The sequence below is a fragment of a genome, unplaced genomic scaffold (genome assembly GCF_019419815.1).
Source record: "Pyrus x bretschneideri cultivar Hongxiangsu unplaced genomic scaffold, Pyrus_bretschneideri_v1 Contig73, whole genome shotgun sequence".
Classification (NCBI taxonomy): Eukaryota; Viridiplantae; Streptophyta; class Magnoliopsida; order Rosales; family Rosaceae; genus Pyrus; species Pyrus x bretschneideri.
Window position 1 is genome coordinate 1,566,946 of NW_025999813.1, and position 27,061 is coordinate 1,594,006.

The following is a 27,061-nucleotide window of genomic DNA, read 5'->3' on the forward strand; positions in this document are numbered from 1 at the left end:
TCGTCATATTGAATAAATTAAATAAGATCAATGACAAATAATTAACAAATATGTGCGAGATGTAAAAATGAGTGTGTATTGTATTTTTCTAGTCTTATTAGTTTTACATACACCCCTTAAGTTTAAAAGATTGACAAAATTTGCATTTCAATGGGTTTTTAGAGAAAGTTGAGTTTCGAGAATGTTTTTGTAAATAAGCCTTAAAATTATCAAATAAATTTACAAAAGACTAACTGGTTAAGACTTAAAGAGTATTCACTATTGCAAGAGATCTTCTACCACAATGACGAAGATAAGTGTTGTTCGTATACCATCACGTGAATTTAAACTCTGTTGACTTTTTATTCTAACAAATTTATCATTTGACAAAAACAAAAAAAAAAAAAAAAAGAATATCCACTATTTCGACCTAAAGTTTCAAGTTCGATCTCTCAAACCCCAACACCCAAGGTTGTTGTATTAAAAAAATTAAGACCAAGGGCTTCTAGTTTGATTCTCAACAACCCATTCCAATATTGCAGTATAAAAAAAGTTAAAAGGAACAAATTCTTAGAAAAATGTTCCAAAAAAATTGTAGGGTAGTGGTATCTATACAACTATTTTTACTTTTCACACGTTTATCTTAATTTTCGACCATCAAATCAAATAAATTAAAAAAAAATTAATGACATAAAATTAACAAAATAGTGTGAGATGTAAAAGTAGGTGTGAATAACACTTCTAAATGTAAATTTACCTTGATCTTTTCCTGACAAATGTTATTATAAGGTAGCGGTCTTCCGTGTTCTGGTGGAAGCATGGTATGGTAGAGTCGTCTCGTTTGATCACACTGCTTCCGCACACCACCTACCAAACCCCAATTTGTCGTTAACGAAGATAAGGAATTTATTAAAATTGAGAATTATAAAACCCCATTTCAACTCTTCAGATCCTTTGAATCTTTATAAGACTCAATGAAACACCCTCCATTGAGATTAAAAAAAACAGAGCGGGAGAGAGAGCTTTGGAGTCACCATGTCTGAAATAGTCAGCGAGGCTTGGCGAAAATATCTCATACAGCTTCAATCCCACCCTCTCAGAACTAAGGTTTGTTTCAATGTTTGAATCAGACCCAGTTTTTCTAATCCGAAAATGAGTTGTTCGAACCAAGTTTTGAATATATGTATATATTTTTTTGGTGTATAAAAGATTCATGCTTGTTTTTTTTATCTGATTTGAATTGTCGGGTTCCTAGGCAATTACATCAGGAGTTTTAGCTGGGTGCAGTGATGCAATAGCCCAGAAGATTTCTGGGATCAAAAAGCTTCAACTGAGAAGACTGCTTCTTATAATGGTATGCATGCCCATTTTGATCATTGCTTGTATGGTTTCGCGTATGCGGGACCATTTGGGCACTTCCTCCACAAATTGATGGATATAATATTTAAGGGAAAGAAGGACAACAAAACAATCGCAAAGAAGGTGAACTTTTTTCTGTGAAGTCGAAGTTGTGCTTCCATTTTGAGTTAAATAAGTGCTGAAGGCTTACATGAAATTTTTGAGCCGACTATTGATGAATGGAAATGTCAATTATTAGGTTTTGGTGGAACAATTAACGTCGTCTCCTTGGAACAACATGGTTTTCATGACGTACTATGGCTTGGTGATTGAAGGTATGCGCATATCTTTGGTATACGCTTAAAGGATCCATCTCATATCGTAATTGATATCTGGTTTGCATTAGTATTTAACACCATTTTGTATTTAGTTACAGTAGTAGTATGACGGCTTGGTGGGACTTGATTTGTCTTTTCTTTTTCTTTCATGTTTGTTCTTGCTTTGTTTGGCCGCACGGAGGGCAAAAGGATGTTCTCTGTGTGCACTATACTTCCAGTCTTTGCGTAGGATACATCAATTCACAGTTTTGTGGTTTTAGAGAACTTTAATTGTTTGATGTTGTTTGTGCATTTATTGTGGTGTAATTGAGTGAAGAAGGAGGGGGGGAGATGTGGGAATCTAAAGCACTAGGTCTTACACAGTTTAATGTATCAGATAAACAGAATTTTTGTATTGTTTCCGATTTTTTTAAAGTGCTAAAATTCCCCAGTCGGATTCATTTTAGGAAATCCTGCCTAGGAACCAAGCCCGAGTTTCTTCATATTTATGAGTTGTTTTCCTGCCCTTCCTCCCAGAATGGTGTGACATTTATAACTTGAGTGTCCTTTTGAAGAGCAGAGCTGTGATGTTTGCTTGAAAATTCTCCAAAGAAATGTGCATTTATCTTCACAAGTGTGTTCTGAATAAATGCTCAGGCCAAACTGATACTGAAAAAATAATAATGAGTGTTTATGCTGAAGCCGAATTTATTTTATTCTGAATATTGTTTCCTGGTCTATATGACTTTCACCCTTGCGTATCAATAAATTCATGCTTAACCCTAAACATTACCTCGCTCCTTTGACTTGTTCCTGTTTTACTTTCAATGGTCTCAGCCATGTTTTGATTTACATCCTTGAAAGCTTGACGATTTTGTTGCGTAGCGCAGGCATATCTGTGAATTTAGAAACATTATACTAGGAATGATGCAGTGCTTACTTTTCATTCTGGTATTGCAGGAAGACCATGGAATTTAGTCAGAAGCAAAGTTCGAAAGGACTATCCTTCTATCCAATTGACCGCATGGAAGGTATGAAATAATAGCTTACTGTTGTTTTTTTATAATCTTGGTATAATTGTGAAACAATGAATTGACGATGCTGAAATTATGATGGTTGCAGTTTTGGCCTATTGTTGGTTGGGTGAATTACCAATATATGCCTCTGCAGTTTCGTGTCTTGTTTCACAGCTTTGTTGCCTCGTGCTGGTACGCTGCTCTCTTCGATTGCCTCATTAAAATACCTCTCGTTGTCATGCTATGTCATTTCCCTTTAAAACAAGTCTGATACTTCGAGGAACAAGAAACTAAAGAGGGATTGACATACGTCATAACCATCATTTGAATTTAAAAAAAAAAAAAAACTTGTGCATTTAAATTTGAACTGCTTGTGTCCTTACAATTTAAAAATTGCTTGGAAAATTTCTCACTCTTAGCTTTGTTAATTTCAGGGCAATCTTTCTTAATCTGAAGGCTAGATCGGCGGTAATCAAGCAGGCATACAAATATAGTCGTTTTGATTCGAAATTTGAGACTCTTGTGTTGTGAAAATGGTGTCCTCAATTGTTATCCTTTGTATAAGTAGCTTGCTGCATTGGTACTGTAAAACTTGCACTTTCTGAAGGCCACATTGTTTCAGATGATTTTGAAACAATCTTATTTTCTGATTGTTGTATTCCAAAATCTGCAATTCCACATGATCGTCAGTTAACAAACAATTTTTATGTTGAAACAAATATTGTTAATGTGCGGCTGAGAGTTCAAAAGCGCATGCCGAGGGACTAGTATACGAAAGTTTGAGCATGGACAAAACACATTTAGTACATTTTACAAGATCAAAAAAAGTTTCTTACACTCGTTGGCTTGAATACTAAACCTTTGATTTACAATCCTTCCCTGCCTCCGTAGTTGAGGGAAGATCATCAACCTTTCTGTGTCTGTCTGTGACTTCAAACACCGATTGAAGACAAAACGTCATAGCAAACGCGAACAAAAAGATGGCCAGAATCAAACGAACAAAGTCGAAGTAAGGAGGTGACGCCGATGATAATTTGTGAGCTTGGTTATTAATCATAATCCCAACTGAATAAAATGCTAAGCACGTAGAACCTGGGAAGAGAATTTAGACCGAAATTCCCCAAGCTTGAGTCACAGTCAACCAATTTTCCTTTTGCTTCTCTATATCCATCATGCATTCAGTTCTGCTAATGAAAGCAACATTATTCAACTTTGGGAGTTGGCCTAAATCCAGATTTGCACTAAGACAAGTGCATAGACCAGAGTAACGTGCTTCACCCTCTGCACTCAACTTTTAATCTTCATTCATGTAGTTTAATGTATTTAGTACAATTACCTTATCGTTTGTTAAAGAAAAAAAGTAGCACCAAGGCGGAGGCACTAATAGGCCATTATAGCCTAAGGTCTACCCTTACTCTTTCAACCATTCTTAATATTTAGTATTTTATATATATTAACTTAGTAGTATACTTCTTTTAGTTTATACAAATCTCTTAAATTCTAATCACCAATAATTAAAATACGGTGAACTGTCAATTTAGTCCCTCAAATATTACTTGGGAAAATTAGGTCCTTAAACCTTTTTTTTTTTTTTTTGGAAAAATCAGTCCTCAAACTAATAATAAAATTTGCCAATTACATCTGTAATATTAGATTCGAAACTATGCTATTCAATTTTTTGTCAATTTAGATCACGTGACTTGCATGTGATATACTCTTAAAATTTCCAACACTCATCTTAAAACTAAATTTAACATTCTATTTTATAAATAACTTTTAAATTTTAAAATCTAAAGTCTAGTTTAGTTTTAAAAAAAAATATTGCCAACCGAATAATAATAAACTTTGTTCGACAAAAAAATAATATTAATAAACTTTGAGCTTTTCTCGTCCCTTTTTTTGAAATTTCATATATTTCATCCTCCAAATTCCCAACCCACAATAATATTGAAGTTTGTAAATCTCTCTGTTCTCTTTGAATTTTTACTAAAATTTTTAAATATTTCTTTCTCCAATTTCCCGATCCATTCTTCACATTTTTTGTTCGAAAATTCTCAATTTATTCTATATTAACTTGGGTCGATGCTATAGAAACCATCTCCTTGAGCCATATCTTGAGACCACGTGATGATATAGTTGTTAATAGTTGAACTAGTTCTTTAAATCATTATAGAAGAAATCTAATCATCAACCGTCACATTATGTGGTCTCCAAAATATGGTCTAAAAACATGGTATTCCTAGAGTTTTTCGTTGATTTGATTCTCTTTAATTTTGATTAACTACTCTTTATATTGACTTGATATTGGAATGTTAATTTCAACATGAATAAGAATTTAGCGCCTCAAAAAAAATTAATTAGCTCAAATTCCAAGCATGTATTATACTTTTTTGTAAATATTATCTTCTTTTTTTAACAATTATGTGTGGCCCCTCCTTTTCCTAAATTTCTGACTCCATCACTTCATGACACTTTAGTAAATTAAAGAACCAAGGAGTAAAATATATTCATTCCTTAGAGGTCCTAAATCAGACATGCTTACAAGAAAACTCAAAAAATAAAATAGACTTGGATTTCTTCGATGTCCAGATGGGTTGAAGGTAGATTTCCATGACCGTCATAATATTTTCCTTTAAATTTCTCTCTCGGCTTTCAACATCGTATTTTGGGCATGGTTTGATGGGTGATAGAGTCGTTTTAGACTCTTAATTATTTAGACTTAGATATGTAAAGGATGGTGTTATTCACATCTTTTTTTATCTCTTACAAATCTTTGTTAATTTTTTTTATCTCGCCGTAAAACCTGTATAATTTCCTAGAAAATCATACTAGGTATAAAGATGAAATCAATTGTATACTATTAGTAAATCCAGAAGTATACCACGATACAGCATCTCATCAACAATATAAATAATCAGGTGCTTAATAATTCATGTTAGTTCGTAAGTCGAAGTAACCTATAGTGACCTGTACGACTCACCCATATCTCATCAATCAATGCTAGCACGTAAGTCGGAGTCACCTGTAGTGACCTGTACAACTCACTCATATCTCATCAATCAATGCTAGCACGTAAGTCGAAGTCACCTATAATAACCTGTATGACTGAACCTATAACTCATCAAATGTCGCTACACACAAGTCAGAACCACCTTTAGTGGGTTGTACAACAGGACTAGGTGTAAATAAGTACGCTCAAGTGCTACGATCACGTGAAGACTAGCGAATAATCGCGGGGTCACCTACAAGTCGGAACCACCTAATGTGGTATGTACGACAGGCTTGTGCACCTACCTTGGATTCAAGGTAAGCTTAAGGTGCGGGAGGTGAACATCACATGAAGGACTATGCCCAGGCCACGAACAGAAGCACTAACACCGGGGCGCAGGTTTATGAGCTCTAAGTGCATCTAATATGGCATGTACGACTCACAAGCAACCTGTACAACAATGTCAGAGTTGCCTATCATTGCAACTTGTACGACAAGGTCGGAGTTGCCTATCATTGCAACCTGTACGACGATGTCGGAGTTGCTTAAAACATAAATATAGTCATGCCATAACTCAATCATTTCAAATAAATTGTAATCATAACCATGCATCTCACATTTCACAACATATACTCACCTGAACTTACCTGTGCATCCTGCGTTCACCTTCGTACTTCAAAGCATTCACAATAATTATGCGCAGTAATATACCTATGGATATGCCATGATGCAATCCAAAACTTAACCATATCGTAGTGCTTTCAAATATATATATATATATATATATATATGTATGTATGTATGTATGTATGTATGTATGTATATACATATAATGTGACGTAAAATGCACAATCTATAATGCCCTACTCTCGAACTATTTATTTTCGGGAATAATTATCGATGACAAGCCCAACTAAACACTAGTTTAACTAACTATCAATACTTACAATTCCTTACTTCAATTTCTCTATTCCTCACACACTATTTTATGACCACATTTAACCACCAAATCATAAAGTTAAAACTCACATTTTCACAAATTCCTTCACAATGCTCAATTTCCCAAACAAGACTTTTGTCACAAATATTGTATGGCTACATCTAACATCTCGTTAGACTTCCTACGTACTCTAAACAGGGGTCAAGCCATTCGTAGTTCACATATCCAGAATTCAAACCAAATCTGAATATATTCATTTAATCCAACATATACTACAATCGTATTAATATTCAAACCACAACAATTAGGTCTCAAAAGCATAATTAGAATAACAAGTTCGCATAAAAACATAATGTCGGCTTCCTGTCTGTGCACCATCATACCAACCGCCACGGGTGACGGACGGCCGGCCCGGCTTGCCGGAAAAACTCAACTATTTTTAAAAATTCTCAAAAATTACAGAAATGAAGATCTCAAAGAGTAAAGCAAACTTTATACCTGTAGCTAGGTCCAATTTGGCCTGGAAGGGCTCCAATTTGCCTCGAACCCGCCGGAACCCTAGAAATGGGTGTTCTTGATTCGTCCTCAATTCGACTCCAACCAAGGATTGGGCATTGTTCTAGGCCTCAAGGGAAGTCTATTGGTGGTGTTAATTGCATGAAAACATTTCAGGTTTGGTGGATTGGAGTCACGGTGTCGTCGCTCCCTACAGTTTGGATTCTACGAAATCAAAGCTAAACATCTTCCCTTTTGGGTGTAATAGGTAAAGGGAACAATGGGGAATGTTTTCCCAGTGGTTAGGTGACGTGATTCACCAGAAGAATGGCGGAAAATGGCCAGAAAATTGGCAGAACGAGTCGGGTCCGAAGGTTTGCACAGATCAACCTGTGTCCCCCCCCCCCCTTCTCCTCTCCTTTCCCCTCCTTTCTTCCATTTCTCATTAGGCCATCCTACTCTCTCTCCTCTCCCTATTCGTCCAACTCCTTCCTTTTTTTTCTCTTGTTCCCTCTTCTTCTTCCCCCGTTTTCTTTCTTTTCTGTTTTCCTCCTTTTTTTTCCCAGCCACACTCACCAATGGCATATAAATCCTTTAGTAATAATAAAAAATATAGTGTAAGATAATTAAAATAGTGATTCATTCCAAATACTTTCGGGTTCGTAACTAAATAAAACTTTAACCGTAACTCCAAATTCACTTCTACTTGTGCGTACGCGTCCGTAAGATCGAGCTCTATCCGAATATGTCAATAAACATGACAAAATATATGAGAATCACATGCGTCCTCGAAAAATCACACTTTGCCCAAAGGGTAATTCCGTAATTTCACGTATTAAAATTATAAAAACCATAATTCTAAGGGACGGGCTGTCACAACATTACTGCTAGCCTATTGTGAGACACAACCCTCTCCCCCACCCCCTTATTATAAATAATATCATTTGTTAAAAAAAACAAATGATTTGAACAGTAATGTGAAAAAGAGGAGTGTACGAAAACCATTTCTCTTGAAGTTAAACTTTGGGTTTTCCTCCTTGTAAAATTGATTTATATTAAGAATGTAGATTGGGGTGCCCCCAATGTATTAAAACTCTAGCTCTGCCCCTGATTTAATTCAAAAGAAAACTAACGAAAAGTCCAAAAATATTTCCCTTTTAATGAAAGTCATTTTTAAAGGTATAGTGAATAGTACCAAAGAAAGGTATAAATGTGGTTTTTCTTTAAAAGTGAACAGTACCATGAGTATTTTGTTAAACCTCCTTTAATTCAACTCATTTGCATCAAATATTTTAACACTGCAGTTTAGTAATGATTTTCTTCATTATATTAAAGTTAAGCTTAATTACATCCATACCCACTGAATCTCAACTAGTGTTTTACTTAACCTCATGAAGTTTTATTGTGTCTTACTTTGCCCCCATGGTATAATAAATCCGACAAACTGTTTACATGCGATAAATGAGACCCATCATTGACAAGATCTGTGTCACATAATTGCCATGTGGTTGAAAAATTAACAAAAAAAAAAACAATTTTAATTCAAGATTCTCTTTTTTAAAAATAAGAAAAATAAAACACTAACAAAAGTTTTTGGACAGATGGGGCTCATTAACAACATAGTCTTAGGATAATGTTATCCTTACATTATTTTTATTTCTCACATATTTTTCTTAATTTCTCAGTCGTTATATTGAATGAATTAAATAAGATCAATGACAAATAATTAACAAATATGTGCGAGATGTAAAAATGAGTGTATGTATTGTATTTTTCTAGTCTTATTAGTTTTACATACACCCGTTAAGTTTAAAAGATAGACAAAATTTGCATTTCAATGGGTTTTTAGAGAAAGTTGACTTTCGAGAATGTTTTTGTAAATAAGCCTTAAAATTATCAAATAAATTGACAAAAGACTAACTGGTTAAGACTTAAAGAGTATTCACTATTGCAAGAGATCTTCTACCACAATGACGAAGATAAGTGTTGTTCGTATACCACACGTGAATTTAAACTCCGTTGACTTTTTATTCTAACAAATTTATCATTTGACAAAAAAAAAAAAAAAAAAAAAGAATATCCACTATTTCGACCTAAAGTTTCAAGTTCGATCTCTCAAACCCCAACCCCCAAGGTTGTTGTATTAAAAAATTAAGACCAAGGGCTTCTAGTTTGATTCTCAACAACCCATTCCAACATTGCAGTATAAAAAAAAGTTAAAAGGAACAAATTCTTAGAAAAATGTTCCAAAAAAATTGTAGGGTAGTGGTATCTATACAACTATTTTTACTTTTCACACGTTTATCTTAATTTTCGACCATCAAATCAAATAAATTTAAAAAAAATTAATGACAAAAAATTAACAAAATAGTGTGAGATGTAAAAGTAGGTGTGAATAACACTTTCTAAATGTAAATTTACCTTGATCTTTTCCTGACAAATGTTATTATAAGGTAGCGGTCTTCCGTGTTATGGTGGAAGCATGGAATGGTAGAGTCGTCTCGTTTGATCACACTGCTTCCGCACACCACCTACCAAACCCCAATTTGTCGTTAACGAAGATAAGGAATTTATTAAAATTGAGAATTATAAAACCCCATTTCAACTCTTCAGATCCTTTGAATCTTTATAAGACTCAATGAAACACCCTCCATTGAGATTAAAAAAAACAGAGCGGGAGAGAGAGCTTTGGAGTCACCATGTCTGAAATAGTCAGCGAGGCTTGGCGAAAATATCTCATACAGCTTCAATCCCACCCTCTCAGAACTAAGGTTTGTTTCAATGTTTGAATCAGACCCAGTTTTTCTAATCCGAAAATGAGTTGTTCGAACCAAGTTTTGAATATATGTATATATTTTTTTGGTGTATAAAAGATTCATGCTTGTTTTTTTTATCTGATTTGAATTGTCGGGTTCCTAGGCAATTACATCAGGAGTTTTAGCTGGGTGCAGTGATGCAATAGCCCAGAAGATTTCTGGGATCAAAAAGCTTCAACTGAGAAGACTGCTTCTTATAATGGTATGCATGCCCATTTTGATCATTGCTTGTAATTTTTAGTGTAATTTTATTTTTAATAAATCACTAATTGGGTTGTATTATATTCTCAACTTTGGTTTTTTCTCATAAGAAATTCTTAAAATTTGTTTGTCTGCTGAGAAAATGGAGAATAAGACAATAAGGAGATAAGTTTGTTTTCTTTATTCTTATGTCGTTCTGGTTTCTTGGTTTTGACTTTACTCCAGTTAGACTGATATGTTAATCAGTTTATATATACGATTGTGTATGGTGTTGGAATCTGAAGCTTAAATTCGTTTTCAGCTGTATGGTTTCGCGTATGCGGGACCATTTGGGCACTTCCTCCACAAATTGATGGATATAATATTTAAGGGAAAGAAGGACAACAAAACAATCGCAAAGAAGGTGAACTTTTTTCTGTGAAGTCGAAGTTGTGCTTCCATTTTGAGTTAAATAAGTGCTGAAAGCTTACATGAAACTTTTGAGCCGACTATTGATGAATGGAAATGTCAATTATTAGGTTTTGGTGGAACAATTAACGTCGTCTCCTTGGAACAACATGGTTTTCATGACGTACTATGGCTTGGTGATTGAAGGTATGCGCATATCTTTGGTATACGCTTAAAGGATCCATCTCATATCGTAATTGATATCTGGTTTGCATTAGTATTTAACAACATTTTGTATTTAGTTACAGTAGTAGTATGACGGCTTGGTGGGACTTGATTTGTCTTTTCTTTTTCTTTCATGTTTGTTCTTGCTTTGTTTGGCCGCACGGAGGGCAAAAGGATGTTCTCTGTGTGCACTATACTTCCAGTCTTTGCGTAGGATACATCAATTACATCAATTCACAGTTTTGTGGTTTTAGAGAACTTTAATTGTTTGATGTTGTTTGTGCATTTATTGTGGTGTAATTGAGTGAAGAAGGAGGGGGGGGATGTGGGAATCTAAAGCACTAGGTCTTACACAGTTTAATGTATCAGATAAACAGAATTTTTGTATTGTTTCCGATTTTTTTAAAGTGCTAAAATTCCCCAGTCGGATTCATTTTAGGAAATCCTGCCTCGGAACCAAGCCCGAGTTTCTTCATATTTATGAGTTGTTTTCCTGCCCTTCCTCCCAGAATGGTGTGACATTTATAACTTGAGTGTCCTTTTGAAGAGCAGAGCTGTGATGTTTGCTTGAAAATTCTCCAAAGAAATGTGCATTTATCTTCACAAGTGTGTTCTGAATAAATGCTCAGGCCAAACTGATACTGAAAAAATAATGAGTGTTTATGCTGAAGCCGAATTTATTTTATTCTGAATATTGTTTCCTGGTCTATATGACTTTCTCCCTTGCGTATCAATAAATTCATGCTTAACCCTAAACATTACCTCGCTCCTTTGACTTGTTCCTGTTTTACTTTCAATGGTCTCAGCCATGTTTTGATTTACATCTTTGAAAGCTTGACGATTTTGTTGCGTAGCGCAGGCATATCTGTGAATTTAGAAACATTATACTAGGAATGATCCAGTGCTTACTTTTCATTCTGGTATTGCAGGAAGACCATGGAATTTAGTCAGAAGCAAAGTTCGAAAGGACTATCCTTCTATCCAATTGACCGCATGGAAGGTATGAAATAATAGCTTACTGTTGTTTTTTTATAATCATGGTATAATTGTGAAACAATGAATTGACGATGCTGAAATTATGATGGTTGCAGTTTTGGCCTATTGTTGGTTGGGTGAATTACCAATATATGCCCCTGCAGTTTCGTGTCTTGTTTCACAGCTTTGTTGCCTCGTGCTGGTACGCTGCTCTCTTCGATTGCCTCATTAAAATACCTCTCGTTGTCATGCTATGTCATTTCCCTTTAAAACAAGTCTGATACTTCGAGGAACAAGAAACTAAAGAGGGATTGACATACATCATAACCATCATTTGAATTAAAAAAAAAAAAAAAAACTTGTGCATTTAAATTAGAACTGCTTGTGTCCTTACAATTTAAAAATTGCTTGGAAAATTTCTCACTCTTAGCTTTGTTAATTTCAGGGCAATCTTTCTTAATCTGAAGGCTAGATCGGCGGTAATCAAGCAGGCATAGAAACATAGTCGTTTTGATTTGAAATTTGAGACTCTTGTATTGTGAAAATGGTGTCCTCAATTGTTATCCTTTGTATAAGTAGCTTGCTGCATTGGTACTGTAAAACTTGCACTTTCTGAAGGTCACATTGTTTCAGATGATTTTGAAACAAACTTATTTTCTGATTGTTGTATTCCAAAATCTGCAATTCCACATGATCGTCAGTTAACAAACAATTTTTATGTTGAAACAAATATTGTTAAAGTATGTGCGGCTGAGAGTTCAAAAGCGCATGCCGAGAGACTAGTATACGAAAGTTTGAGCATGGACAAAACACATTTAGTACATTTTACAAGATCAAAAAAAGTTTCTTACACTCGTTGGCTTGAATACTAAACCGTGGATTTACAATCCTTCCCTGCCTCCGTAGTTGAGGGAAGATCATCAACCTTTCTGTGTCTGTCTGTGACTTCAAACACCGATTGAAGACAAAACGTCATAGCAAACGCGAACAAAAAGATGGCCGGAATCAAACGAACAAAGTCGAAGTAAGGAGGCGACGCCGATGATAATTTGTGAGCTTGGTTATTAATCATAATCCCAACTAAATAAAATGCTAAGCACGTAGAACCTGGGAAGAGAATTTAGACCGAAGTTCCCCAAGCTTGAGTCACAGTCAAACAATTTTCCTTTTGCTTCTCTATATCCATCATGCATTCAGTTCTAATGAAAGCAACATTATTCAACTTTGGGAGTTGGCCTAAGTCCAGATTTGCACTAAGACAAGTGCATAGACCAGAGTAACGTGCTTCACCCTCTGCACTCAACTTTTAATCTTCATTCATGTAGTTTAATGTATTTAGTACAATTACCTTATCGTTTGTTAAAGAAAAAAAGTAGCACCAAGGCGGAGGCACTAATAGGCCATTATAGCCCAAGGTCTACCCTCACTCTTTCAACCATTCTTAATATTTAGTATTTTATATATATTAACTTAGTAGTATACTTCTTTTAGTTTATACAAATCTCTTAAATTCTAATCACCAATAATTAAAATACGGTGAACTGTCAATTTAGTCCCTCAAATATTACTTGGGAAAATTAGGTCCTTAAACCTTTTTTTTTTTTTTGGAAAAATCAGTCCTCAAACTAATAAAATTTGCCAATTACATCTCTAATATTAGATTCGAAACTATTCTATTCAATTTTTCGTCAATTTAGGTCACGTGACTTGCATGTGATATACTCTTAAAATTTCCAACACTCATCTTAAAACTAAATTTAACATTCTATTTTATAAATAACTTTTAAATTTTAAAATCTAAAGTCTAGTTTAGTTTTAAAAAAAAATATTGCCAACCGAATAATAATAAACTTTGTTCGACAAAAAAAATAATATTAATAAACTTTGAGCTTTTCTCGTCCCTTTCTTGAAATTTCATATATTTCATCCTCCAAATTCCCAACCCACAATAATATTGAAGTTTGTAAATCTCTCTGTTCTCTTTGAATTTTTACTAAAATTTTTCAATATTTCTTTCTCCAATTTCCCGATCCATTCTTCACATTTTTTGTTCGAAAATTCTCAATTTATTCTATATTAACTTGGGTCGATGCTATAGAAACCATCTCCTTGAGCCATATCTTGAGACCACGTGATGATATAGTTGTTAATAGTTGAACTAGTTCTTTAGATCATTAAAGAAGAAATCTAATCATCAACCGTCACATTATGTGGTCTCCAAAATATGGTCTAAAAACATGGTATTCCTAGAGTTTTTTGTTGATTTGATTCTCTTTAATTTTGATTAACTACTCTTTATATTGACTTGATATTGGAATGTTAATTTCAACATGAATAAGAATTTAGCGCCTCAAAAAAAAATTAATTAGCTCAAATTCCAAGCATGTATTATACTTTTTTGTAAATATTATCTTCTTTTTTTAACAATTATGTGTGGCCCCTCCTTACGTAAATTTCTGACTTCATCACTGCATGACACTTTAGTAAATTAAAGAACCAAGGAGTAAAATATATTCATTCCTTAGAGGTCCTAAATCAGACATGCTTACAAGAAAACTCAAAAAATAAAATGGACTTGGATTTCTTCGATGTCCAGATGGGTTGAAGGTAGATTTCCATGACCGTCATAATATTTTCCTTTAAATTTCTTTCTCGGCTTTCAACATCGTATTTTGGGCATGGTTTGATGGGTGATAGAGTCGTTTTAGACTCTTAATTATTTAGACTTAGATATGTAACGGATGGTGTTATTCACATCTTTTTTTACCTCTTACAAATCTTTGTTAATTTTTTTTCAATGGAAAATTTTATTTGAACCCGTATAACCTTTTTCTACACTCAACTTAAAATTTAATTTTAATTGTCTTTTTTACTCTATTGCATAATTACCATCAAGTACGAAATAAACTTAACAATAAAACTAAAACTTATCAATAAACCAACACTCTATAATTAAACCCTACCTTTCCTTTGTCAATTGGATAAGATTGTGTCAACCTCACACAAGTAAGTGTTGATCAACCGCATAGGGCATTCGGAATCTGCACTAGTCTTCAAGGTCTGAAGCTGTGAAAAATGATTCTTGATTAAACCCTGCAGAAAGATATGAACACACATTAAATCAAATAACCACTTTTCCAAACATTACTAAAATCAAGTAAATTTTTTGTATCCCATACAAATAGAAAATAACTTGAATTAGCCCTGTATCATATCCATGGAAATAAATTTAATGAGCTCTCTCCAAGAAAATCCAGTGCATGGTTTTTATAGTTTCACAATTTAGTTTGGTGAAATAGAAGTTGAAATATTTGGTAACCCTATCATAATATGATTGTAAAGAAGATCATATTGCGAAGATTATGAATTTGTCCACTTTCTCGTAGTCCTAACTTGAAATGGACTTCTATTTGCAAATTTTGAATTTGTATTTTCTAAAATGGGTATAGAGATAAATTTATAAATTGAATTAGGCTTGTGAGGGTAGTTTAGGTAGTAAATTTGGGTTTAAAGAGAGATTGATAGTTTAATTAAAAGTAACATGGGTGAAAAGCGTAAGTTGGATGTAGAAATGGGTTATATGGGTTCAAATAAAATTTCTCTTTTTCAATTTATTCGATCCGACTGTCGGAAATTGAGAAGGTGAATGGAACCACCCTATGTAAGTCCCTTACTTTTTGTAATTATCTCATTAGTTAACGAGATTTACCATTAAAAACATCATGGAGTGGCTCAGTAGTTAGGATGAATTTCAGACTCGTATTCAACATGACATGTCCTTGGTTTAATTTGTGGCGTTAGTGAATCGCACGATGGTGGTCAAGAGGAAGTTGAACTACCTCTATGAGTCTTTTTTACCTCTTTTTGACCTCCGAAAAGATGGACTGCAATAGCCAAATCATTAGTTGATTTTTATTTTCTTTTAAAAAAAAAAAAAAAAAAAAAAAAAAGAAACAAGAAGACTTACCATAAAAGTGGTCTTTCAATCTCTTTCCATACATGAAAAGACAAAATCGACAAGGAAAAAAAGGGACATTCAGAAGTGAGTGGGCCTAGAACAAACAAAAGAAAAATACATAGAATAAACGTAGCCATAGAAAACTAACTTTTTGGATTTCAACAACACAAATTTGGTGTCCGTCCAACGATAGCGTAATATGGTTGTTAATAACTTAATACAACACAAACTGAACTGTCCTCTTTTATTTAGCTCGTAATTGTCGGATAACAACACAAATTTTGTACCTCAGCCTTTATTTATTATTAATTTTTTATTCACAATACAGTTTAAAACAAAGAATCATATGTGGGAATAAAATTTTGTAACTAAACTCTTATTTCTTACTAGTGACACATTATTTGGTTTGTAGATTTGATAAAAATTTGGTTTCCCTCGTATTATTATTTTTTTTTCTAAATGAAGTATACCTTGCAAAATTATGACTAAGGTTTTCCTGATTAGTAACAATATATGTTTTTTTTTTTTTTTGTCAAACAATAGATTTTGTTAAATTAGATAATAGATTAGCCACAAACAGGGTTCGAACCCACATCAATATGTTAGAGCTCAACTCTTTTCCACCACTTTAGTAAATGATCACTTGCAATAACTATATATGTTAACAATCATATATACACGCTAACTATGCAACTTACAAATAATGAAATAAGATCGAAATTATTTGTGTTATTAATGAAAAGAGCAAGGAGCTGGAGATAGCTTGAAGACATTGATGACCATGATGATTTATTTGGAACTACAAATTCAAATATAAAATTCTCTTTCATTTGAAATATCTTAGACCGGGATAATATTTACATTATCATATTCACAGTATGACAACATAAACATCGATTCCTTACAGATTGTTCGGCAAAAAATACATACCACTAGCAGAAGCTACCATTTACGGGAATTGATGTGGGGTATGGAGAAATTATCGAATCGTATATGATACGACCTTCCTATCCAAAAAAAAATGGCCACATAACTAACATATGAGTGTTTGACGGTTCAAGCATGTTTCTAATATGGAAAAGGGGATAATATATAGAAATTGTGTCACAAATGGCGTGCTGGATTAAGACAGCCTAAGGGGGAAGCTTCGTTGAAACTTACAAGAAAGAAAATCCAGTCATTAATTTGGCGGAAGAAATCCCATGCATTTTCCACAAGAAAACGTCAAAGTGCACAGGCTATGGCTTCTTCAGACAAGTGCTGTTCTTGATGAACTTTAGCAATTTCCTTTTAGAGGAAGGTTTTGGTGAACACGTGAATCTACACAATATCTCTTTACTCTTAATGTATAAGCATGACAGACGCACATTAGACATTAGTTAAATTGGTCAGGACAATGTGTTCGCTCCTTTCGACTAAGTTTGGATTTTCTTCACATATGTTACTAAGATTTAAAATATCACATTGTCAAAATTGGACGCGTAAATCACCTTATTTTATTTGAATGATATTGAATAGGAATTTTACTGGTTTATATTCTTTTTCTACCAGATTGGAATAAGTACTCGAACCAGAGTTCACGGCCAAAGAGTCCCAAAAAAATATTCATAAGATTGATGTCATCAAAAGGCGAGTTTACCAAAAGCCAATTCCAAAAAACAAAATAAAAGTAAGCGAAACTAAGCCTAACGAGTGGTCTACCCAATCTTTGACTAAAAAAAGAAAAAGGCAATAATGCAACTTTTGATGTCCATTTTATTAGGGAAGTGTTATTGGCACTCCAAAAATCTCATTCTACACTCCTCACAAGTGTATTTTTCTTTCCCAATATAGAAAGTTTGGAGTGTAGAATGAGATTTTTGGAGTGCTAATAACAATTCCCTTTTATTAGGGTTGCATTGAAAATTCTTGAGAAAATGAGGTCTACCGTAGTTCTTAGGGTCCCAATATAAATTTGTCCAAATAAAATCTTAGAGTTAAGGGCAGCCATTAAGAGGTTAAAAAAACATTGTTTCAATTAATAGGTTAAAGAGCTTAAATTAGACTACCCATTGTATAGCTTAGCCGAACTTCTCATCTTCTTGTAAAAATATCGATAACTAGAAATAAAAAAAAAATAAAAAAGAAAGAAAGAGCCCAACGCAAAAAAAATGCACATTGGGTCTTTGAAACAGCTCAAATCATTTTGATAATAAGAAGTTTGATCTATTTTGCCGAGAAGGTCTACTGTTCGAGTCCGTATAACCCTAAACCTAAAAATTAAAATAAAAAATGAAAAGAAAATGAAAATATGCTATGATCATTTATATTCTTTTTCTACCAAATTTCGGGAATTACTCAAGTCGTAGTATATTGTGAAGACAACTGTTTTACTAAACTCTTCTTTATTTCTTTCTTTTTTTTCAATCCAAATTGAAATGGTATGATATAGAATGAATCAATAATTTTCTATTTGCTGATTAATTAGTACATATAGGACTTTTTAAAACCAAGAAAATTCCTATTGAATATCATTCAAATAAAAAAGAATAATAATTCATTCCAAAAAGATGGCCAACATATAATTTATAAGGAACTAGAGTCATTGACAACCAGCTGGTAGGCTGGTATACATGTGGCTAACAGGGTGGTGTAAATATACAATTAACAACAAATATTGTTTTAATTAGTATAATCACATTGCTAAAGTTGTCATGCATGTTTTAAATTGTTGACTGAAACAACCACTGTAGATCAATAGTACGTCCTAACTAATTACGTTAATCGACCCTCCAAATCATTAAAATCTTTCACTCAAACGAGAGTAGTATATATAGACCTCAAACGGTAACAACCGTAGAATTTTGCATGTCTGCAAGCAGTAGTCCGTACAAATTCAAACGATCGTTTTGCAAAAATTTGTTGCAGATTAGGGAACAAGAGCTACAGCGTGCCTTGGTGTGTTCATTACACTAATAAAATGGACGGATACTCATCGAAGATTGGCAGAAACACTTGCATGTAGCGTGGGGTACATATATACCCATGTTTTCCTCTCACTATTGAACCAGGTGTATATATGTAAAGCCATATATATTATCGGAGTTCAGAGACAGTATATTGAATATATATATATATATATATATATGTGTGTGTGTGTGTGTGTGTGTGTGTGTGAAACGATCGCTATATATTCTTGAATTAAAACGGTGGCAACTGTAGAATTTCGCATATCTGCAAAGCATAGTCGTACAAATTAAAAAAAAAAATGCCAAATTTGATGGCAGATCAACGATCAAGCCACATCGTACCTTGGTGTGTGTGTGCAATACACAAACATAAACAGATAGAAGTTTGCTGACGAGTTCAACAGAAAAACTTGCATGAAACGAGGTGTAAGTATCCATGTTTTTCTATCGCTATTGAACAAGGTGTATGTAAGAGTTCAGGGAACCAATACATTGAACGTAGAGAAGACATGCAACCATATATAGTGCTCAACTCTAATCAATCTCAGCCACCCAGAAACCAGCAACGCCCAACCCTTTTCATTTTTTTTCATGCACTACCTATAATGTCCCAATGCCAAGCCAAGTGTATGTATACATTTATATACACATATATACGTGTATATATTTATACGTAACGTGCCCAGATCACACGTGCATGATGCATGCAAGGATATATATATGTGCAGCCATTCATACTACAATATTATGAACTCGCAATATAAATCTACCCAAATAAAAAAAATGAAAACAAAATATAAGGCAAAACATGATTAAATAGATCAGATTAAACAAGTTAAATAACAACAAAGCACCGGAATTCGAAAGGCCGGCCGGCCTCCATTCTGTGTTCTCTTTAAATTTCTTCATCATCATCGTCATCCTACAAATAAAATACAACAAAGCAAAACACAGAGATAGTGTCATCACCACGAACAGATTCTAGAGAGAGAAAGAGTCGCTGCAGTTGCATGATTTGGATTTCGATCTTACTGGCCACCTTCACACTCACTCACTCACTCCCTATTCACGAATCCTGCACTTTTGGTTCGAGAACTCCAACAACCTTTTTTTTTTTTTTTTTTTTTTCACTACCAACTACAACAACTTACTGGCTGACGTGGACCAAAACTGCTCATCCAATCACGCCGCGCCACGCCTCCACCCTACCCCATCCTACCATACGTATCGTCACATCTGAATCCACTTTGCCAGTTGCGTCGGGTTCACAATCCCCGGAATGTGGGCCCCATCCGTCTTCAGTAAGCTCGCCACCTCAGCGTAACTCTCCCGCGCTGCGCCCGTACCGGATCCTTTTCCTGATTCGACCGGCTTCCCCTTCCTCGGCTCGGCTGAGAAGCTAGCCACCAAGGGAACCACCTCGGCTAGAGCCGGGTCGAGCTTCTGACCGAACAGTGTGCGCTTGGTTAAATACTCGTACGCCATGTGGCCCGCCAGAAGCCAGTTTGCCGAGAGCGGCGAAGCTGTCGTTTTGCTCGGAGCTTTTGGAGCTGTCGTTGAGCTTGGAGCCCTTGGAGCCTTCGGAGCCGGTAGTTTAAAGCCGTTCGATGGGGTCTCCTTTCGCTTTCTTGAAGCGACAGGTGGCAAAATCCTACGGCTGTGGTTTTGTGGGAAATTCATCCTTTTTCAAAACCCCATGCCACGTCAGAAAACGAACTTCGAAATGGAAAATCCTTGAGCGGCTAAAACCGTCAAGTGGAAAGTTGTTGTCGGGGGGGGGGCAAAAGCGTAAAATAAGGGTAGACTGCTATTGAAAACGTAAGGGTGGGGATTTGTGGTGACAGATATGTAATTTCACAAAAAGACTTTTTAGAGAGAAGAGGAAAAAAAAAAGGAAAATTTAGAAAAAAAAAAGAGATAAACAACAAATAAAAATGGTAAATTACGAAATGAAAGGAGGTGCGCGTCGGGATTGGGGGTTAGGTTAGAGGCTGAAGCTCGATGGGTGAAATCGGATCCGGATAGCTCTTACGTGAACCGAATCGGGCGACGGATCAGATTGTATGTGCGGAGGAGTGAGAGGAGGGGGCCGCCGGAGTACGCCGGAGAATGGGTGGATGCGGCGGTCGAGATTGGAAACACAGAATAGAAAAGGAGGAAGAAAGAATATTGAGGATTACAATGAGGAGCGGGTGGGGGAGAGGAAGACTGAGAGAAGCGGCGTGGTTCGTGAATTTATAGGAAGTTTGATAGTAGATATGCCCCCGGATTTTAGGGAATTAACTTAAATGCCATTGTGAGTTTCAAATAGCTATACCCATTGGGTTTCGTCATGGTTGCTGAACGAGGGCATTGGGCCGCGGATTTATTATACTTTCCTACACAAAAAATGCGATCATGCCCATAAATTTATAAGAGCAAAATGCTAAAAGCAGTCACTTACAAATGCAAAAGTTTGTCCGCGATAGATGTAATTAAGTTTCATAACTTATGAAGAAAACATTTATCCACAAAAAATAGATTTGCAAAAAAGGAATTGTTATTTGTATTCTAAAAATCTCATTTTGCACTCATTTCAAATATATTTTTCTTTTTAAATATAAAAATTTAGAGTATAAAATAAGAATTTTTTAGTCTAATAACAATTCCAGCAAGAAATAAGCACAATTTCTTTCCACGTTGTATTATGCGTAAAATAATCATTGAATTAAAAAAATAGATGGTTCCACATTAATTTTGAAAATGGCATGCTTGAAAAATAAAATATGAAAATTTAAGTGAGGGAAGTGTTGTTCATCTCATACTCTCGTTCATTATCATTCATATTAGTTCTTGCACCGATCCATAACTTCTCCGACTCCAAAATATGATTAGCGACTACTCACATGGGCAACCATAAGTAGCAAGGGTGATACTAGTGAGATGACCATCTACTTAGACTATTTTTTTTTGTAGATTACATGATATAGAGGTTGATGATTGGGTTCCTTCTTGAAAAAAAATACAATCATCAACTGTCGTATCATGGTCTACGAAATATGGTCTAAAATTGTGGCCCGCGTCGTGCCCTAGTTGCCGAGTTGATGTAACACCATGCTTCTGCATTCAATGTCTGATGTGAAATTGGTTGCATGTGTAACTTACTATGACCACTAAGAACAATATACTTGTATAAATACTTTGAAGGACAGTATAGGTATTTTTGAAAACTTTTATCCTAACGGTTAAATGGAAGTTTTTAAGGACTTTTCATTAGTTTTTCCAAAGTTAAAAGGTATGGAACAAGACATTCTCATTAGTGCCTTTTTCCTCAAGATATAAAGATATATTTACCCTAACAAGTAGGAAAATAAATTAGTATTGAACTCGTCATGCATGAGATCAACCACAAGACCTCTCACTTAGGCCTTCCACAGTAGGGCCAAAAAAAGTGATTGTCATACAATGTATTGAACTCATATAGAAATCACACATCTACAGTGTCCCGAAGAATTTGAGTGTAAAACCAATATCTTAAACTCATGTGTGAGTTCAACATATTGAACTCACACTAGTATAGGAAGAGTATTTATAGGTATCAAACTCAGGTTGTCTGATTCCTATATATAAATCTCTACTCACTTAAACTATTGTGAATGCCTTACAAACAAAAAAAATTACTACAAAACCATAATATTAAGTGACAACATTTTAATTAGTGTTTGTTCTTTAAATTTTTTAACAACCAATCGGGATTGTTTGACTTGCTAGCTTCTTGTCGCACCTAAATTATTCCTACTTGACTAGGCATGATTCCTGGTCTTGCAGTGGATTTTGCCTTGCCACTATACATTGTTTGTGGCTTTATAGTACTGGCTTTCTCTCAGAGCAATTCCAACCTCAAAAGGCCGCACCAACGACCCAAATATGTGAGGGCAATTGGTGGACCAAACCAAGCCCAACCCAATGCATGTGCAAGAATTGCACACCCTTACGTCTGTTAGCTTGGCTGACGTCAGTTACCTTTTTTTTTTTTTTAGTTGGCACGTGCAACACACACACAGAATCAAGGTGTGAGTCAACATCAACTGCCTATGTGGCCCCCCTACATCAACTCCAACGGAAGAGCCTAACAGCTCTATGACATGACACGATGAGAGTCATTGGATTTCCAACAATCTAATGATCTAGGCTATCAATGCAAATTTCCGTTGTTCTTCGCTTTGGCGAAAATACATCTGTAAAACAATCAACGCTTTTGATCAATGATCAAAACCAAAAGCCTCACACTCCCACGATGAGTGGGGGAAGGGGGGTTTTGGCTAATGTATCTTTGATGCCTAAGTTAGTCTATCTGAATATAGTGAGAGTTTAGAGTTTTTTGTGTATAGAAAAGCTTACCCATTTTTTGTGGAGAAATCGGGTATTTATAGAGAGTATGGCCCGCCTTTAGGTGAGATTTAGTGAGAAAATTCCCAAGATATTGTGTAAATAATATCTTTGAATAATTTTGAAGATATCTCAAAATAAATGTGATTGAGATTACTTGCTTGATAGGATTTGTCTTCAATTGGCAAGTGTATTAATGATAAGATTTAGAGATAATCCTATCATTAAATACCTTTTTCCATGTGCAGAGGAGTTCTAAACAGTTGTAGTCCGTTACTTGCATGTTCAGGGATGATGAGCTACGCATGGGGAATTTAAATATGCCCTGCTCATTTAATAAGGGCAATCTTGTCTTTTTATGTTGAAAGTCTACGTGTCGCTTCCAGGATTTTTGTGATTATTTTTTAATCCACATGGGCCATTAGAGTTCCAGCAGCAAAATGTTTATGAAAAAATTACCGTTGTGACATGTGACACAATTGGTGTGGTGGATTCAACAATAAAAACAAACAAACAATCAAGATTAAACAGATCGTTAAAAATGGAAAAAAAAATATTTATCTATACTATTATTAAGAGAACCCTCATTGTCAACTTTTTCCCCATTTTTTCCTATTTTACCCTCACTTTTGATACACACTATTGACAAAATGAGGGCAAAATAGTGATTTTATACCTTTTGACAAAATGACAATCATATCCCTACTTGTCCTATTTTCCAATTTTACCCTCACTTTTGATACACAATATTTACATAAGGAAGACAAAACAGTAATATGCATTTATTAAGAGAAACTGTTCACACGCACAAAGTGTGTGCTCTCTGTTAGTTTTTATTATAGAAAGGATAATACTTGCATTCCTCCCCTTCCCTTCCCCCTTTTCAGGGTACGAGCTTATTCCCTCACTTGCAAACAACGCATCTTCATCATAGAAATTCCTTTATCGAAACATTTTACTCTCTTAATCTTCAATTGAAGATCATCTCTTTAAAAAATCATTCGAAATGGATATCCTTTAGTTATATAAATGTATCAAATAAATAAATCTACAGTCTAGGTACCATTTGGATGACTAAACGATTCGTATTTATTTATTATTTTTTTTTAGAGATGATCTTCAAATGAAGATTAAGAGATTGAACGGTTTCGATAATAAAAATGTTATGGTGAAGATATGTTATAAGTACGTGAAGAAATGAGTTCATCTCACATTAGAGCTCAATATTTATTTTTTGTACAATCTCCAGAGAATCAGCTTATCTCCCAAAGGGTGCAAAATCTGGTGCCGGACCAAATCAGGATTGCCGGTCCGTTTTAAGCCTTTTTATTCGTAATTTAGGAGGTGAATTGTTTGCCCTCTTATTTTCATACTCTCCTCATGCTCTTCTGTGATGTGTGGTCACGGTTAAACCACGTCAATATTTTATAATAATTTTTAATAGAAATAATAAAACAAAAAGTAATAGAAATATAAAATGTTGACGTGACTTAACCGTGATCAAAGTATAAAAATAGAAGAACAGACAATCCACCTCTCGCAATTTAACATGTGTTATGTTAACATATAAGTATAACTGCCACATGCAGATTCCCCAAAACAAAAGATGTTGTCTTCTACTTGTTTGTTTCTTTTCTTTAGCAAATGAAAAATATAAGACGCGAAAGGTGAGCAAAGACGAGCCCTAGCAATCTCAGTATAAAGTGCAACAGAATGTATGGCCTACGAAATAGTTGCTGAACTTAGATATGAAAATCAGATCTGGCGACGTGACTAATTTCACTTCCAAAACTATAAGGCATGGCTAGCACTGGTGCCACTTTACCCTAGAAACCACTTTACCATCCTATTTATAGGGTATTTAAAATAGAGAGTTTTAACGAAAAACCAACGATATTATTCACTTTAATGAAAAATCATATTTTTACACTAAAAAGTCAATCATGATACTATTTATTTTACCCTTTATTTTGTCCTTATCATTAAAACTCAAAGTTTTCGAACTATTTTCATTAATTTTTCTTTTAAAATATCGATATACAAATTTATTTATTTTTGATAAAAGTTATGAAAAAATGACAATGGGATGGGTGTATGTTATATCAAATTCACTGGGGAGCCACGTTAAGGGCTTATTTGGTTTATAACCCAGGTAATTTTGGTGAAAAATAAAATTTTACATGTAATTTTCATAGATTTTCAAATGTAACTCACTATATATTTAGTTACTGATATGAATTCTCTCAGTTTAAATATTTAAAATTATATAATAAAGTTTATAAATCATTTATTTTTCTTATATCTCGTTTCTCAATGCTTGTGCATGTACAAGTCTAAATTTAGACACATATTTGTTTAATACTCATCTTGTGAAAATTTTCTTAAACTAGTTGATATTGTGAAAAGTACAATATCAAATTTTTTTGTTTATAAAAATTTAAATCTTTAAGCTAGCCCACCCAGTGAAAAATTTCTAGCTCCGCCATTGATCAAATCATAAGATTTAGTTGAAACTAGAGAAATTTTCAAAATTTCAAACTGTGAAATGGGCTTAGCAAAACTTTTATAGTGAAGTGGGATATATCTTCGATATTTATTTATTTATTTTTATATCTCACAGGCATAAAGGGAAACTTATATTTCACCACCCCAACTTCAATGTCGATCCTTGATTCTTTAGACCTACTCCAACTCTTGGTGTAAAACTCAAATTTTAGGTTTTAAACTTACCCAACTTGCTCCAACCCTTAGACCATCTCCAACAATGGCTTATAACCTAAAATTCCCCTCCCCCCCCCCCCCCCCCCAAAAAAAAACCCACTCCAACCCATGTGCTAAACAAAACCTAAAACCCAAAACTCAAAAGAAGGCCAAATACCGGCCCGTTTTTAAGCCAAAAGTCATTATGGGCCCTACCTATTGTGAGTGAAACACGGGCTGTGAAGCCCAGTTCCCTTTCCCCGACTCGCCCACGCGCGAGCATTTCAGCCCAACCGACAACCCCACGTGGGGGTGTTCCCTATGCAATCATTCCAAAAAGCAGTCCAACGGTTACTTTTAAATATCCAATGGTCACGTTTAACTGGGCCGTTTGGTTAATCCAACGGTCCAGGTTCAAATTTTTTTATTTTGTAGTTTTATATTTATGTATTTATTGAATCCAACGGCTTAGATCAAATATAGTTAAATATAACGGTAAAAAAAAAGATCTAACGGTCCAAATTTAAATCCAACGGCTAGAATAATTTTAAAAAATTATTTAACTTAAAATTCAACCAAAAACTCTATAAATACCTATGTATTTGTTCAAACATCCACACAAAACTCACTTTTCTCCTACAATTCTTCCAATTTTTCTTTTTACCATTTATTCTCATTTCCAGAATTTTCAAGATGGCAAAAGAGCATGTTAGAGGTCGTAATTGGACCTTTGATGAAGATATTGCTTTATGTGACAACCCGTTCCAAATTTTACGTTTTTATTTTATTTTAAAAGCGTGAATTTACGAAATTGCCCTAGAGGCAAGGACTTTGACTTCCGTTGACCATCGACTTGAGAGATGTGGAACTTATTCTTTTAGCATATCCTCGTAGTACTCATTGGTACGAATGCATAGGCGAAAGCCGTTTGCGAGTCCGGATTATAACGGTATAGTTACGAACGTTCGAAATTGGTTATTCAAGGTTTAGTGTTTATTTAAATTAAATCCCCACAAACCCAATCAGAAATGGAGGGAGGAAAGAAAGAAAAAAAAAAAAAAAAAAAAAAAAAAAAAGAGGTGGTTCCTGTCCACCCGCACCCACCGTGGGTCTATTTTCCGAGGCCAATTCCGGCCAACTCCGGTGGAGTTTTTCCATGCCACCATCACCATCTTGAAGCTCTCATTCCCCTCTACAAAACCCACCCAAGAAACACCTTGATTAACCATGGGATGTGGAGGTTTGAGGCCACGAAAGTTGACGAAAATCAATGGTGCTCCGGCCATCCTTTTCAATTTTTTGGCAAATCGGCAACCAACCAACCATCCTTTCCGATGACACCACTTGGGCTTTGTAGCCCATCATCCCAAGAGCAAAACCCAACCAACCTTGACCCCGTTGGACCATCG

The 27,061-nt window shown here is 34.7% G+C and overlaps 2 protein-coding genes and 1 pseudogene across 2 annotated transcripts; 2 read left to right on the top strand and 1 right to left on the bottom strand.

Annotated features, from left to right (window-relative positions):
• Window positions 1–809: 809 nt before the first annotated feature.
• Window positions 810–3,330, top strand: LOC125472781 (annotated as a pseudogene).
• A 6,265-nt stretch (window positions 3,331–9,595) lies between these two features.
• LOC125472754 (peroxisomal membrane protein PMP22-like) lies at window positions 9,596–12,369 on the top strand. The gene is made up of 7 exons (XM_048574549.1): window positions 9,596–9,845; window positions 9,994–10,092; window positions 10,393–10,494; window positions 10,610–10,685; window positions 11,633–11,703; window positions 11,795–11,880; window positions 12,124–12,369. The coding sequence occupies exons 1-7, from the start codon at window positions 9,774–9,776 to the stop codon at window positions 12,173–12,175; spliced, it is 558 nt and encodes a 185-aa protein (XP_048430506.1). The 5' UTR covers window positions 9,596–9,773; the 3' UTR covers window positions 12,176–12,369.
• Window positions 12,370–19,381: 7,012 nt separating this feature from the next.
• Window positions 19,382–20,763, bottom strand: LOC103927053. Its single transcript, XM_009335952.3, has one exon. It carries the CDS (start codon window positions 20,262–20,264, stop codon window positions 19,815–19,817), a length of 450 nt encoding a protein of 149 aa, XP_009334227.2. The 5' UTR covers window positions 20,265–20,763; the 3' UTR covers window positions 19,382–19,814.
• Between the last annotated feature and the right edge of the window lie 6,298 nt (window positions 20,764–27,061).